Genomic DNA, 16,713 nt, shown 5'->3' on the forward strand with positions numbered 1-16,713 from the left:
TGACATTTGTATTTACAAAAAAATCGTGATTTAAAGATTAGTATGTTTTTGGGCCGTGCGCGTGCAGCCGTACCGATAATTCCCGACGGTAGTGTAGGTTTTAGAATTTTAATGTTATCATAATTTTTAACGTAATTGTCGCATCATTTAATTATTTATTTCGATTTTATAATCATTTATTTTTTATAAATTGTTATTAATAATTTGTGAATTATTATTGGTTTATTGTTTATAATTATTCTTTGTGGATATTTATTTGTTATTAATTATTTTATAAACAATAAATATTTATTTATACGCATTATTAATAATATTAAAATATTAATTATTTATCATTTTTTATTTATTGTTTTATGTATTATTCATTTGCAAATGAAAATTAACGTTGCTATTGTTTGAACACATTTTAGAATGTGTATATGTGTGGACTCTCGACCGTACCCTTAAAAAGGTCGTTCTTTAGACATCTGGTCATAGGTTATATTACAATTTATGGTTTCCTTTAACATTTGGAAACACTTTGACTTTTGTTCGGAAAATGTATTTTTTCTAGAAGGTTAAAGTTAACTGTTAAGAAGGATGAAATTTGAACTGCCTTTTTCACGGTACAATTTGTGAGCGATAAAAATGTTGTGTGAACGAATTTTCTTAGCAAAAAGATAATTTTGAAATGTTTGTCTAGTCTGTTCAATGTTACTCTTATAAAGCCCATTTTAAGTTATTTGAAAAATATAATTTAAAAAATAAAAGTGCAAAATATACAGGATGTAACACAAAACTTCAATTCAATATTTAAATCAACTTTTTTTTATTATAAATATTTCACTTCACAATTTATGTCGTATAAATTCACTATAATTATTAAATTCACAAATCAACCCTTCTTTTGGGGATAAAATATAAACCTCCGACTTTGCGGGAAATACAAAATATAAACTCTACCAATTTTTGGTAGAAACAATATATTACGCAGCCTTACTGCGGGAGGAACAAATTCAGACTCAATCGTTAAATCGATCGAAGTCATGGATCACACCCTGAAATTTCATAAAAATGTTAATAGTGGGGAGACTGTTACACACAGTTCATTAAACTTCTTTGTTGCCAGGCAAGCTTTTCGCAAGCTTGCAAATTCCTAAAGTTGGCTAACACGAGTTTAATGCTCTAAATCCACTATACTTTTAATGTGTATGTTTCTTTTCTTGATATTTAAAACAATACATTTAGAGTCTTCCATTGGAAAATAACTCTTTCGAAATATGGGTGTTGTCCATACTTCTTAGCGATTCCTAATTTTAATAAAATAAAATGTCATTTAATATTGTTGGTGCAAATGGACTGAAATAGTTAATTTTATAAAAAATGCAGCTGACATAACTCATTTGTCTTGGAAGGTATATATTTACATTTACATTTTAATTATTGTATTAATTAGTATTCTTATAATTATAATAATTTTAGGTCATTCTTATTTTTGGCATTTGCGGGGCAATGAGATGTGACGAACTGACTAATCTCAATGTACAAGACGTCGAAGACCTCGGGAACAGATAATTGGTTTTTATTAATGACACGAAAAACGACAAACCGCGACAGTTTATTATTGGTGAACTCTTTTACGACACAGTAAAAAATTATTCCTTGTTAAAACCCTCTGAACCATTTACGGACAGATATTTCATCCAATATTACAAAGGGAAGTTTCATCGCCAAGTCATGGGCAGAAATAAAATTGCAGAAATTCCTAAATCGATTGCCGAATTTTTAAGTTTACCAAATGCAAAATCATACACTGGTCCTTGCTTTTGCAGGACTGCAGCAACACTATTATCTAACTCGGGTGCAAACACCATAATGCTTAGGCAATTAGGAGGGTGGCAATCACCAGCATAGCACAAGGTAACTTATTTATTTGAGGCATTCTGTAACAAAAAAGCCACCCTTAAAAAATTTCTTTTTGGAAATAAAGTATTTTAAAGTATACATAAAAACAAGTATGTATAGTAGGTTTTTAGGTCTGTGTAATGCGTCGTTGCCATATTATCAGGGGCTTAATTTTTTTCAGTATAATTTTCAAATGGCAATATCTTTTACCCATATCAATGGATTTTAAAGTTGTATAAGTGTTTTTAGTAGAGAATTTTCTAAACTTTTGAATGAAATTACTAATTATTTAAAAAAATGTAGTTTCATCAAAAAAAATTAAAAAAATTTTTTTTAATTTCCCTCTCTCTTTTCCCTCTTCAAATTTTTTTTAAAATACCCAAAAATGTTCCTTATTTTATAAGCTTTTTACCCCTCAAAAGCCATTTTGGGACATTGAAATGCGTACAAGCTACAGATGATTTTGTAACCTGGTGCAACTTATCAATTTTGCCCTTATTATTATAATTTTTGCCATAGTGTTGTGCACTGACTGTCAATTAAGAATTTTTTAGTAAAATATATTGTTTGGAACGTGGGAAGTAGGTGTTTTACATTGCACTATTAAAATTTCATTATTTAAAAAAAATTCTAGACTTCTAATCTGTGTTTAATTACTTTAAAAAATACTGAATCACCATATGTCGTCGGCTTGGTGAAAAACTGTACCATTTCGGTAAATGTTTTTAAAACATACCAATTCAAGAAAAAAGTTTTTTTCTTTTTTCCAAGTTTGTCAACACTGCTGCTAGACATAAAATAAGGTTATGCATTTTTAAAAAGAGGTATTTTAAATATTCTCTTGTTCATCTTTTCAATGTATTAATTTAAAATTTCTAATAATTTAAATTAATTGCTTGTGAATCATTATAAATTCTTTAATGCAACGCTTTTCTAGATCTTCATCGAAATGGTATGTTTTATAATAAACTTTGAAATGGTATTGTTTATAACGAATTCTTGAAAAGGTACAGTTTTCCACCAAGCCAAAGATGTATTTTATTTATTCATAACACTTCATGTGATTAGAATATCACTGCTTTTATAGAATTTCGTTAATATCAGTGGTTATATTAGTTGTAATATATATATATTACAACTAATAGTAAAGTAAATATATTTATTTACTGTGTAAAAATCAACGGATATTAACGAAATTCTATAAAAGCAGTGATATTCTAATCACATGAAGTGTTATGAATAAGAAAAATAGATATTAGGGTGGTTCTTATTTTGGAAATGTTGGAATTTCTTAAGTCGCCGGCCGTAATTTGAATTAAAATGTGAAAAAAATGAGCTGTATTAAATTGCTAGATATAAACTGAAATTTTCACAAGAAACCGTTTTATTCTTAGAAGTTATTGTAAAAGTCGTTAAAACTCTCATTTTCAAAATTTGACAGCTTTTTGACAACCGGTAGCTGTCAAAAGATATTTTTGACATCATATTCGTGTTCAGCGTATGAAAAACTGTGGGAATACATAGACCCAAGTCAAATTTTTAAGAAATAAAAAAGTTATAATACAAAGTTTGCAGAAGTGCACCAAACCCATGTTAAACCCCATTTAAACTTTAACCCTTCGTCGGCACGGGTTAATATTTATCAAATGGGCTGTTCTTGTGGGTAGCTTATTTTTTTGCATTTTAATTCAAATTCCGGCCGGTGACATAAAAAAATCCAAATTTTTTAAAGATAAGAACCACCCTAATTAATACATATAGTGATTTAGTATTTTTTAAAGTAATTAAACACAGATTTGAAGTCTAGATTTTTTTTTAAATAATGAATTTTTAATAGTGTAATGTGAAACACCTACTTCCCATGTTCCAAACAATATATTTTACTAAAAAATTCCTAATTGACAGTCACTGCACAACACTATGGTAAAAATTATAATAATAAGGGCAAAATTGATGACTTGCACCAAATTACAAAATCATCTGTTAGCTTGTACGCATTTCAATGTCCCAAAATAGCTTTTTAGGAATAAAAAGCTTATAAAATAAGGAGCATTTTTGGGTATTTTAAAAAAAATTTAAAGGGGGGAAAGAGGGAGGGATATTAAAAAAAAATTTTATTTTTTTTTTGATGAAACTACATTTTTTTAAATAATTAGTAATTTCATTCAAAAGTTTGGAAAATTCTCTACTAAAAACACTTATACAACTTTAAAATCTATTGATATGGGTAAAAGATATTGCCATTTGAAAATTATACTGAAAAAAATTGAATCCCTGATAACACAGCAACCACGCATTACACAGACCTAAAAACCTACTATACATACTTGTTTTAATGTATACTTGAACCTAATTCATTTCCAAAAAGAAATTTTTTTAGGGTGGCTTTTATGTTAGAGAATGCCTCATATATGACGGGTTCCACGTCAAGTGACCCAGGTCAAAAATTTACATGGAATATTTGAAAAATTTGTAGTTTCTGTAAAACAAAACGAAAATACGTTTTCTATTTTGGGTTTTGCTGCTGTTTTTCAACACTTTCTAATAGTGTGAACAAATGTAGAGAAAAAAAATTGTTTGACCTTGAAAAATTAAATTAAAAAATAAAATTTCATTTTTTTATCAAATGGGCAGTTTTTATTTTTTTTTTAAAAATTTTATCATAAAGGTGAGGTTTTTTCCTAAAAAAAATGTATAGGTCAAAACGTGGGACAAGAACTTTTAACTGGTCAAATTAAGCATTTACTTCTGCCGTGCACCGTCCCACAGTGGAATTTTTTTTACAATTTACTATTAAAAAATGTCTATAGCTTACAATTTTTAACCGAAATGAGTGTTCTTTGTCTTAAATTAAAGAGGAATAAATTCTTAAGACATCCTTCGAGGCCGATTTTGGAGATTATAATTATTTATAATTTTTTTTAAATCAAAGTTAACAAATTAATACACTTTTTTAAAAAAGGAGGTTTATTTTCTTATTCCGTTGATGCACATGATCTAAATAAATTTAAATTCATCGAATATGACCACCAGATAATTAATAGAGCATAAAATAATCTATTTCAATTGTTATAAACAATATATAGCCCAACAACGAGCAGGGGCGGTGGATTGCAGAAGTAAATGTTTATTTTGACCAGTTAAAAGTTCTTGTCCCACGTTTTGACCTATACATTTTTTTTAGGAAAAAACCTCACCTTTATGATAAAAATTTTTTTTTAAAAATAAAAACTGTCCATTTGATGAAAAAATGAAATTTTATTTTTTAATTTAATTTTTCAAGGTCAAACATTTTTTTTCTCTACATTTGTTTACACCATTAGAAAGTGTTGAAAAACAGCAGCAAAACCCAAAATAGAAAACGTATTTTCGTTTTGTTTTAAAGAAACTATAAATTTTTCAAATATTCCATGTTAGACCAAAAATTTAAACTTTGACCCCCTCCAGTTTTTATATTTGTTTAAATAAATTAATAATATTTGGTATTTTTAATTGTATCTAATAGGACTACTGTTTCTGCAAAATTTTTACCCGATCCCAAATATTTAAAATTTTGACCTGGGTCACTTAACGTGGAACCCGTCATATATGTGACGCGTTCCCAAGAAAGGTACCTAAGAAGGAAAAAATTTGAGGTTATGTTTTAAATTTTTTGAGTAAAAATACAGAAAGAGAATCAATTATTAATTACAAATTGTTGGTTTTCAAGTTTTCATTATATTTAAAATATTCAATCAATATTGGTTTAAAATTCAAATAATTAAAAATGAACTTTTAATCAAGATAAATCTAACTCGAACCCAACCTATAATTCGTTTGCTTCTTAGGTACCTTTCTTCGGGTCGCGTCACATATATATATATATATATATATATATATATATATATATATATATATTGGCCTCAGAATCAATCTACGAGTGCGAAAAGGACACTCACGCTTAGAGCCTACCACCTAAATATAAGAAAGAATATTTTTTTTAATTTAAAAATCATATCGTAGATTATTTTCCTTGGGACACGTTCTACGTGTACTCAACGAAAATTAAATTAAAAAATCTTTATAATTCACTGGGGAATTCACTTACTATATATGAGTGAATATAAAGTTAAATAAGTCAATTATTAGTTAATACTTCATGAATTAGTAAATAGTGATTTAGTGAATAGTAAGTATTAGTGAATATAATTAGTGATAATAAGTGAATAGTAAATAATAATAGAATTACATTAAGACACTGTTTTCTAAATTTTTTCAATCATTAAATAATTAATTGAGTTGTGTTTTGTTTTTGATGTTAATTAATAATATAGTTAAAAAATTTGTTATAATTTTTTTGATGTTTATTAATAAATTAAAAATTTTGTTATAATTTGGAAATCGTCTGTAATTGGATAAAAGGCAAAATTAGAAATTAGTTATATTGGATAAAAGAAAAAATTGGAAATTGCTTATATCGGATAAAAACAAAGCTGGAAATTGGTTAAATTGGATAAAAGGAAAAATTGGAAATTGGTTATATTTGATAAAAAAGCTGGAAATTGGATAAATGGAAAAATTGGAAATTGGTTATATATTGGATAAGAGACGAAATTGGAAATTATATTTAACTAGGGTTTTCGCATTAAAAGTTAAACATCTACTTAAACCTATTGTTGATAATAAATTATTTGTAGAAGTCAAATCTTATGTTTATGTTATTGAATATCAAAAGCGAGGATTGCCACACATTCATTTGTTAGTTATATTGAAAGAAAATTCTAAAATATTAACAGTTGAAAGTGTTGATCGTTATATTTCTGCAGAAATTCCTGATGAAAATATCAATCCTATTTTACATTAAATAATAATGCAAAATAATATTCACGGCCCTTGTGGAGATTGGTGTTTAATTGATGGAAAATATTCAAAAAAATTTCCAAAAAGTTACCAAGAAGAAACTACAATTGAAGAAAATTGCTATGTTCATTGACATCGAAGAAATAATAATAAAGCGTATAAACGACCAAATTGATTTATTGTTGTTAATTCTAATGTTGTTCCGTATTGCCCTAAACTTTCAGAAATATTTAATTGCCATATTAATGCAGAAATAGTTTCGAGTATCAAGTCTGTTAAATATTTATATAAATATATTCTTAAAGGGCATGATGATGCATCTATTGTTATCACAAATGCGAATGGTGAGGTAACTGTTAATCATAATGAAATACATCATTATGAAGAAAATAGATATGTTGGTCCAGTTGAGGCAGTTTGGAGAATTCTAAGTAAACCTTTAGAGAAAAAGAGTCATAGCGTTAATCGCTTACCCATACATTTGCCAAATGTACAGAATGTTATTAATCGAGAAGAAAAATATAGTAACGGCATTTCTTTTGATTTAAATACAAAATTTTGGATTATTTTAAACTTAACCAACGAGATAGTAATGCTCAAAAGTATTATTATTCAGATATACCAGAGCTTTATACACAGGTAACAAAATCTCTTGAATGGAAACAAAGAATTCGTAAAGTAAAAGTATAGGGAAGAATGTATTTAGTTAATCCACATCAATTGGAGTTATTTCATCTTAGATTATTGTTGATTACAGTAAAAGGAGTAACTTCTTTTGAAAGTTTAAGAACAGTTAACGAAGTTGTTGATGAATCTTTTACAACTGCTTGTTTGGCATTATTACTTGTAGAAGATGATACTGATTAGGACAATCGAAGAAGCTGCATTTAGGATGGTGCCTTATTTACTTTGCCAATTATTCACAAGAATTTTAATTCAATGTCATCCTGTACATCTGGATAAACTATATATGGGGACAATTTAAGGGTCAAATGTTAGAAGATTATTAAAAAATAAACGGCATTGAAGCTGAACAAAGGGCTTCTAGAAATATTAAAACAATGTTATTTAACGAAGGACATAATTTAACTGACTTTCAGGGGTTATTAGATATACAAGATGAAATTTTTACTGAACAAGTTAATGATATAAATTTTGCAGAACATATTAACATAGGAGAACAGAATTATGCTAATGGAAAAACTGTTCATAAAGTGTTAGACTTACCCGTTCCATTAAACAGTGATTCAACTTCAAACATTAAAGTTCAATCGTAAGAAGGCCTCTTTTTAAAAAATATAGATGTTTTTATTTGGGATGAAGCACCAATGGCTCTAAAATATGCTTTAGAAATTGAGCCTCCCAATTCAAGAACTCGCCCGACGCTTGGATGAACACTCTAACGCCAGTCAAACGTTAAGAAAAGTCACAAAAATTAAAATTTGAAATTTTGATTTTTCAGAAGCACTACCTTGTAGGAAATTGAATAGCGCATCTTTTTTTCCTTTGAATTTTTTTCGTAGGATGAATATTGTCGGAAATAAGGACGAAAAATGGTAAAATTTTGTTTTTCAAATTTCATTGCTTTTTAAAACATAAATCATCGTATCTTCGACAATTATTGGCGAATTTACTTCAAATTTGGCATGCAAGTCTATTTGGGTTCTGGGAAGACGATAAAATGATCAGAATGTAAAAATTTCCTAATTGTTCACTAATTTGTTAATGTAAATAAAGGCTTGTCAATTTTAGGTTAACTTACCTTCGTCGACAAAAAGTCTGCGGTGAACTTTCGAATTGAAAAAACTTCCAGCGAGACATTTGTTTATTAGTATATAAGGAAGTTTTTTGGAAAATATTAGATTGATTTAGTAAAAAATGTGGAAAATATTAAGGTTTAAAGACAGCGCGGAGAGCGCGACATCGAGTCGCGGCGTGCAAATATCACTAAACACCAACTTTATAGGACGTCAGTTGTTGAATTTGTTCTTATTACCTCGGTTATTACTCAGTACTTTATAAAAAGCATTAAATAAATTATTGGGATATAATTATAACGCTATGTTTAACATTATAAAAAACATAAAAATTCTATAAATAATAAAGAACTAGCAACAATTCGCGCGGCTAACTTTTTACTACATTTTATAAATAAAATTAGCAATTTTAAAAATAATAGAATTTGAAAACTTTCTAATTTAAATTTTTGTTGAAAACACTAAAAAAATTCAATTTTGGAGAAATTACAAATAATTGCAGAAATTCAACTACAGTGAGTTCTCGCGAGTCGTTCAATTCTCGAAAATTTTCAAGATCATAAAACTCACGAGTCGTTCAAAGCATAAGCCACGCCTCCAAGGCGATTTCAGGGATGTGTGAAACATATTTATCGCCCCGAAAGACACAATATTCAATGACTTTGGTCCGTTTAAATTACACAGCACTGAGCACCGGCGCGCGCATGCTAGAACTGATCAGCTGTTGAACGACTGGCGAGTTTGAACGACTCGTGAGTTGAACGACTCGCGAGAACTCACTGTATTTTCAAAGAAAAAAAATAATAATAAAATTCTTCTTATAAAATTCAACTATGTACAAAATTTGAAAAAAAATTTTGTAAAAATCCCGATTATCTTCATAAATAACAAAATTCTTTTCCAAAGTTTAATTATTTTTCTAAATGTCAAAGAAATTCTTGTCCTAATTTCAATTATTTTCAAAAATTTTTCTAATTTCAATTATTTTCAATATCTACTATTTTTAACAAAATTTCCCAAAAAATTCAATTATTTAAAAAAATTTTTAATAAAATTGCATATAAACATTTGGTTATTTTTAGAAATAATACAAATTTCACAGGAATTCAATTATTATTTTTATAAATAATAAATTTTTTTTAAGGAATTCAAAAGAACTTTGTTAAATTTTTATTAAATGAATTCCTGCGACGAATTTTATAAAATTCGTTTTAAATAATTGATATTTTTCGAAAAAAAAATGAAATTTTTTATATTAAATAATTGAATTCCTGTCAAAATGTTATTATTTATGAAAATAATTGATTTATTTCGAAGAAATTTATTAAAAATCTTGTATATTATTGAATTCCTGTGAAATTTTGTCAAGAATTTTATTAAAGTTTTTAAAAATAATTGAATTTCGAAGAAGAATTGTATTATTTATAAAGATAATTAAAATTTTGACGAGAATTTTTTAAAAATTTTTTAACATAATTGAATGTTGGAAAAGAATTTTATTATTTTTAAAGATATAATTGAAATGACCAGAATTTTTTTTTAATTTTTGAATATAATTGAATTTCTGCGAAAAATTTGATTACTTTTGAAAAGAATTGAATTTCTGGAATTATTGTAACTTTTCCCAAAATTCAATTTTTTTAGTATTTTTAACTAAAATTCTTTTATCAATCTAGTATTTATGAAAATTGTAAAAATGATTCATTAAATAATTTGTAAGTCATAATTTTATGATAGTTTTTTTATGAATTTTTAAAATTCAATTTTTTCCAGTACTTTTACTAAAAATCTCTGACTTTTCCCTGACTTCCCTGACTAATTTTGCTTTTCCTGACTTTTCCCTGAATTCCCTGACCTTTGGCAACCCTGAAAACATAAGTACTGACCTTGATATAAAATTCTAATTGCAAAAAATGCATTTTCTACATATGTAATATTTCATAACAAATATACAAAAAGTGTTTTCTAGTAGAGAAAATTTAAATTTTTTTAAATTTATATGTAGAGTTACAACCATTGCCGTTCAATTCGCCGAAGAAAGTTACAGTTGAGGATGAGGACATAGAGCTAGAACCTTCTGATTTTATTATAAGCCAGCCATCACAAAGTACATCTTATTCAGAAAAAGAGTCATCTTTTAAGGTTGATACAATTTCATTGACTGACATAAAGGGAAATGTGAATCCAGGTAACCCACTGTAACTTATATTATTTAAATAATTTTAATAAGGGTTAAATATTTATTAAAACTCAAATGTAGAATTATGCAAATTATTACAGACTATTTTTATACTATTATTTAAAGATTTTAATTTAAGATTACTCTCAGTAGGAATATACTTCTCATCTTGATAGGATTAAATATTTTGGGATCGCATTTTGAATGGTGATAGAGAAAGCTTTTAAAAGTTTTAAAAAATAGCGTTGCGTTTAAAAAGTTTTAAGAATTAAAATTAAATTAATCTTTAAAATTTTCCCAGGAGAGAAAACGCATTGGACAGTGAAAGAAACGAGGTTGTTAATGGAAACGTATTCTTGTCTTGAGAAATCGAGAAAAAAGCCAAGTTTAGGAATGGATTTTTGGAAACGGGTTGAAATGGAAATTTTGAAATCCAGTTGTACAAAAGCATTTAAACAGTGTGAGTCAAAGTGGAAGCTCATGATGCGAATGTATAAGAAAAATGTATTATTAAAGAAACAAACCGGTGAAGCACCGGTAACATGGGAATTCTTTGACGCCATGAATGAAATTATGTTTGAAAAACCTGAGATTAACCCACCTTCTCTGTCTTCTAGTATTGATGGATTCAGAACTAGAATAATGAAAAAAATACAAAATTTTTCTGACGACAGTGATAAAGAAGATGAAGATAAAGAAAATAAAGCTGTATCAAAGAAAGTAATTAAGAAAAAAAAGAATTATTTAAAGAGATCATCCTTTGATGCTTTTAGGGAAGAAGCCCAGCTGAGACATGAAGAAAATAATAAACGGAAAGATAAATTTTTATCCATTGTTGAAAACTTGATCGACATAAAAAAATAGTATATTTAAGCATTCATACTTTGTTCAGTTTTAGCATTTTTTACCATTATTGTATTTCAAAAAAATGCTCCGTTTTGCGCTAAACCGCAATTTTTCTTGATGTTATTTTTTAAACAAAGTTAAAGTCACATATGTGCAATCAATTACTAATTAATGTTTTAAATTTTTATGATTATTATTTCGATAAAAATTAGAATTTGTAAAGGTTAATTCTAACAATAAAAATTTGATCGTAAATAATAATGTTCAGTATTTTTATATAGAAAGAATTTTTTTATATTAGAAAATTATTTTTTTTAGAAAAGCATGATTTATATAAAAAAAATTTATGCAAGAAAGTATTTTTATACACAAAATAATTTTTTGTTCCAAATAATTTATTTTGCATTAATATTGAAAGATTATTGCACAAAAAAATTTTTTAAGAAAAAAGATTGAATTACAACAAATTATAATTACAATAGAACCAATCTCTAAATAGAAGTCCTCAGACTTCTTTTTCTTCCTTTCTCTCTGAAATTTGCAAATATTTTATTCAAGAAGAACACTATTTAGTGTTAATTTATATATTTAGTAATAATATGATATTGTAATTTAAATAATTTATTAAATTTGTCCACACGTTTACAATAATTTGTTACAAAACGATATATTTTATACAATTTGGGATTAAAAATTGTAAAAAATATATTTCATGATTAACTTTAAAATACTCTCACTTGTAAATGTAAAATATGCAACACTATCTTCTTTGATTATTAAACAAAACATCAGCTATTACACTGCGTTTTACATTTTCATCAAAAGGAAAATCATTTTCTCTTACTCCATTTAATAACGGGGCAACGTCATCATCATCATAGCTGTCGTTCAAATGATGTTCAAAATTTTCATCAATAAGTGCTTCGTCATTCATTATCAGACAAATGTTGTGCAGACAACAGCATGCTAAGATTATAAGTGCACCGTACTCTACATTTTGTAGATATAAATATTTTAACCGACGAAATCGACCCAAAAGTAGTGTAAAAACTCGTTCAATGATTTGTCGCGTTTTGGAGTGAATTAAATTGTAATTTAAGTCGACTTCACTTAAAAACCCATTGTCTTTATAGGGCGGTAGCAAGTTGTGTTGAATTGGATATGCCTTATCGCCAAGAATGTGTGTTTCTTCAGGGAAATATTCATTATATTGACGATTACTAACCATATTCAAATCGCATAAAGACCACACTCTAGCATCATGGGTACTACCACAACATCCAGCAAAAACATAGATAAATCGCATTTTTGCGTCACATGTCCTTGTAAAATTATTGAGTGATACTTATGCCTATTGATATAGCTATCAGGATTTTCGTGTGGCGCACTTATCTGTATATGGCATCCATCAACTGCGCCAATAACGCCAGGATGACCAGCTATTTTGCGAAATTCTCTTTCACTATTCGATACTTCTATCCCTCTTGGCCACTGTATGAAATCTTTAACCCGCGCACATAGGCAATTGGCTACGTCCAGCATACATTCCCAAGCTGTCGATTTGGCAATGCCAAATCGATCAGCTATTGATCTGCGTAAAACATTTTTTTATAAACAACTTTTTATAATTTCAATATATTATGTATTGGACAGAATTTAGATTCGTAAATTCAAAATTATTATTATTAGTCTTATTTCTTTATCTAATATTTAATTTCTCTTTAATGTCAGTTATATAAAATAATATTTCGAAAAGAAAAAGAAAGGTCATTAAAATGGGGATGTCTGCATGAAAAGGAATCATTTTGATACTACTAGACTTATTTAAATGAGCATATTTTCTATTAGATTTCGAAGATTTTGAATGGTCTTAGAACCCTGTAAATATAAAATACGGGAAGTTATTGAGAAGGTATAATTTAGAAATCTCAAGAACCAAATCTTAAGCTTTAGCTCCCACGCTAATAAAATATTAAAAATAGTATTATTTCGTGTTTTTAATTACGATATAGTAAACACAATATTTGACGTAAAACATTTTATAATTTATTTTTTGTCCAATATATAAGATAAACGCGAATTTTCGTGTATGTATAACAAGAAAATTGTAGCTTATCTGGGGGACATAAAATGAGAGTATTTTCAGCCCGATTCACAAAGTTTAACTATATTTTTTTTCATTTTTAATTTTGCAAAAAACGTTTTTTGGCCATAACTTAAAAAAAATATAGCACACCTATGAATGTTTTTCTTTAGTTTTGTAGTTTTCTCAGACGCATCTTTTCAGCACTCACTGAATTTTTTTTCTCCGTATTAGTCAGAGATATTAAACTTTTAAAAATATAAATTTTTGGAAAATAATACTTTTTTGAAAAATGTAAAAGTAACTTTTAAAGTATCATTACCAACTTATAGAGCATTAAAAAACGCTTCGATTGATCTATTTTTGAACAGTTTTGTCTTTAAGCTCAATAAAAATTATTCAGTATTTAATACTCAGTGCCTATTTCTCTTTGAGTTTACTCCACCTTTTAAAATTATCTTCTAAAATAAAGTCAGTAAAATGGTTCCTTTTTATGCAGACGACCAAAATTATTAATTAATAAAAAAATGAAAAAGAATTCTTTCTTTTTCATAAATAAATTAAGTAATAATAATAAATTTAGAATTCCATTAATCAAATTAAGATAATTATAGATAAATTAAATTAAAGCTTATTAAATTTCGCAGAAACGTAGCCCAGTATGAAGTATCAGGGTTGCCACGCTTTTGCTCATTTCAAATTCCCTGACTTTTCCAGGTTTTCCAGGTTAAAAAACAGAATTTTTCCAGGTTTTTAAAACTACATTTATATTTTACAAAATTTTTAATTCTAACCTTTTTGAAATTAAACAACTTATAAAAAAATATTATAAAACATGAAAATATCGATCACTCCGAGTCTTCGTCTCGGAACAATCGCTATCTTCATGTTTTATAATAATTAAAAATGTTGGACTGATAAAATCATCATTTTATACCTATTATAAAAATATCGTTACTGTAACTTATTCAAAATTACTTTTATTATTTTAATTCCATTATTGTTTTCCACAATTTTTAACTAAAATTCTTCTTTAAATTAATTACTATTAATAATTTCAGAAAAATTTCTTTCCACCTTTTCAAATCCTTTTGTTTACAATTCAATTTTACAAAATTTAATCGATTATTCGGAAATTCTTCAATCAAATATAAATTAGAAAATAAAAACTTGAAATAACTTCAAAAAAAATTCAATTCAACTTTTACAAAAAAATTAAATCTACACAATTTTAAGTTAAAAGTATGAAAACTTTAAACATTCAAAGATTATAATTTGAGACCTGCTTTTCAAAACTCAATTATTATCTAAAGTTTTAACTAAAAATTCATATTTGAATCAATTATTATTAGAAAATTCTACGACAATTCAATTATTTAAATACAAAAAAATAATTTAATGAAGAATTGAATGTTTTTTAAAATTCAACTCTCATTTAAAGAATTTTATCAACAAATTTTTAAATAGGTGATTAAAATTCTTTCGACGAATTTCAATAAAATTTTTAAGAAAATTTCATTTTTCGAGAAATTAGATTAAAAATAATTATGAATGTCTGTAAAAAAATTTCATTGAATTGAGAAAAGTTTTTGAAAATAATTGAAATTTTGTCAAGAATTTTATTAAAATTTTTTTAAATAATTGAAATATTGCCAAGAATTTTATTAAAATTGTTGGAAATAATTGAATTTCTAAGAAGAATTTTACTAATTTGGAAAATAATTGAATTCTTGAGAAGAAATTTGATTAAAAAGTCTTTTTAAATAATTGAATTTCTTTGATGAATTTTAATAAAATTTTTAAGAAAAATTTCATTTTTCGAGGAATTTGATTAAAATTGTATCAAAAATAATTGAAGTTCTGCAATAAGTTTTATTATATAAGAAAATAATAATTGAATCCCTGTAAAAAATTGTATTACATATTTATAAAAGTAATTGAATCTCTGTTTATACATAAATTGAATATTTTTGAAAATTTTTTTCAAAAATAGTAGATATTGAAAATCATTGACTGGAGGAGAATTTTTGAAAAAAAATTGAATTTGTTAAAAAAAAATTCATTAAAATAATTGAATTTTTGCGAAGAATTTTATTACTTTTGAAAATAATTGAATTTCTTTGATGAATTTTAATAAAATTTTCAAGAATAATTATTCAATTCCATTAAAATTGCATTAAAAAAAATTGAAATTTTGCGATAAGTTTTATTATTTATGAAAATAATTGAATTATTTCGAAGAAAAATTGTAAAGGAAACTCTTTTAAAATTGAATTAAGAAAATTGAAATATAAAATAAAGAAAAATTAAATTTCAAGAATAAGCACAATAACTTTAGAAAACAATAATTTTCCAGGATTCCAATAAAAATTCCCTGACTTTTCCAGGTTTTTTAAGGTTTATAAAAATTTTTATAAAAATTCCCTTACATTTCCAGGTTTCCAGGATGCGTGGCAACCCTGAGAATTTAAGACGTTAATTTAAATATTTACATGTAAGGCTAAATTAGGAGCAAGTTTTATTCCAATTTGAGTACATTTTCTTTAGTTAGAGTACTTCAATAAAATTTTCTTTTCTTTTATAAATAGGAGACAAGAAATGAATATTTTGCAATAAAATTTAAATATACATGTAAATAACATACCTATACACTTCTTGGTTTGCAAATGTCCAAATTTCTACAGCTAACTTTTTCATCACTGGGATATTTGAATACACAGTATTTAAACGTGGTCCCAAAATTAAACCTAGTTCTTCAAATGTTGTTCTGGACATTCGAAAATGTGATTGGAAATCTATTAAAAATTATATTATTATATTAAAGTCTATCATGCAAGGTTGCTACATTTGGTTTACTTCTTTTAATCATTTTAATCTTTTAAGAAACACAAAAATATTTGTCTCGAAATAAGTTTATTATTACCAGACAGAGAGTACATAGGAACGATTAATTCGAAGAAATTTTCGTTCTTTGTATGATTCTCTCGTTCTTTCGCAATAATTATTGACACATTATCATCATTTTCCTCTTCTTCATCGTCAAAGATGACAGCGACGGCCGTAGTAATCAGCAATCCAATTTGATAATTATCCATAACTATAGTTTTAAAATGAAGTTCAATTAG

General features: G+C 26.4%; 1 protein-coding gene across 1 annotated transcript; it reads right to left on the reverse strand.

Annotated features, from left to right (window-relative positions):
• Positions 1 to 12,735: 12,735 nt before the first annotated feature.
• Positions 12,736 to 16,683, reverse strand: LOC122509767. Its single transcript, XM_043624008.1, has 3 exons — positions 16,512 to 16,683; positions 16,233 to 16,383; positions 12,736 to 13,096 (listed from the first exon to the last, which is right to left on the reverse strand). The coding sequence occupies exons 1-3, from the start codon at positions 16,681 to 16,683 to the stop codon at positions 12,736 to 12,738; spliced, it is 684 nt and encodes a 227-aa protein (XP_043479943.1).
• Positions 16,684 to 16,713: the final 30 nt, after the last annotated feature.

Source organism: Leptopilina heterotoma, unplaced genomic scaffold (assembly GCF_015476425.1).
Source record: "Leptopilina heterotoma isolate Lh14 unplaced genomic scaffold, ASM1547642v1 Lhet_627, whole genome shotgun sequence".
NCBI classification, from domain to species: Eukaryota; Metazoa; Arthropoda; class Insecta; order Hymenoptera; family Figitidae; genus Leptopilina; species Leptopilina heterotoma.

What these genes read in the sequence shown, in the direction of transcription:
- LOC122509767 (XM_043624008.1), bottom strand. Translation starts at nt 16,683, where the DNA reads ATGGATAATTATCAAATTGGATTGCTGATTACTACGGCCGTCGCTGTC. An exon ending in TCCTATGTACTCTCTGTCTG is followed by an intron (nt 16,384 to 16,511) that starts GTAATAATAAAC and finishes AATTTTTAATAG; the next exon opens with ATTTCCAATCACATTTTCGA. An exon ending in GCAAACCAAGAAGTGTATAG is followed by an intron (nt 13,097 to 16,232) that starts GTATGTTATTTA and finishes TGTTTTACGCAG; the next exon opens with ATCAATAGCTGATCGATTTG.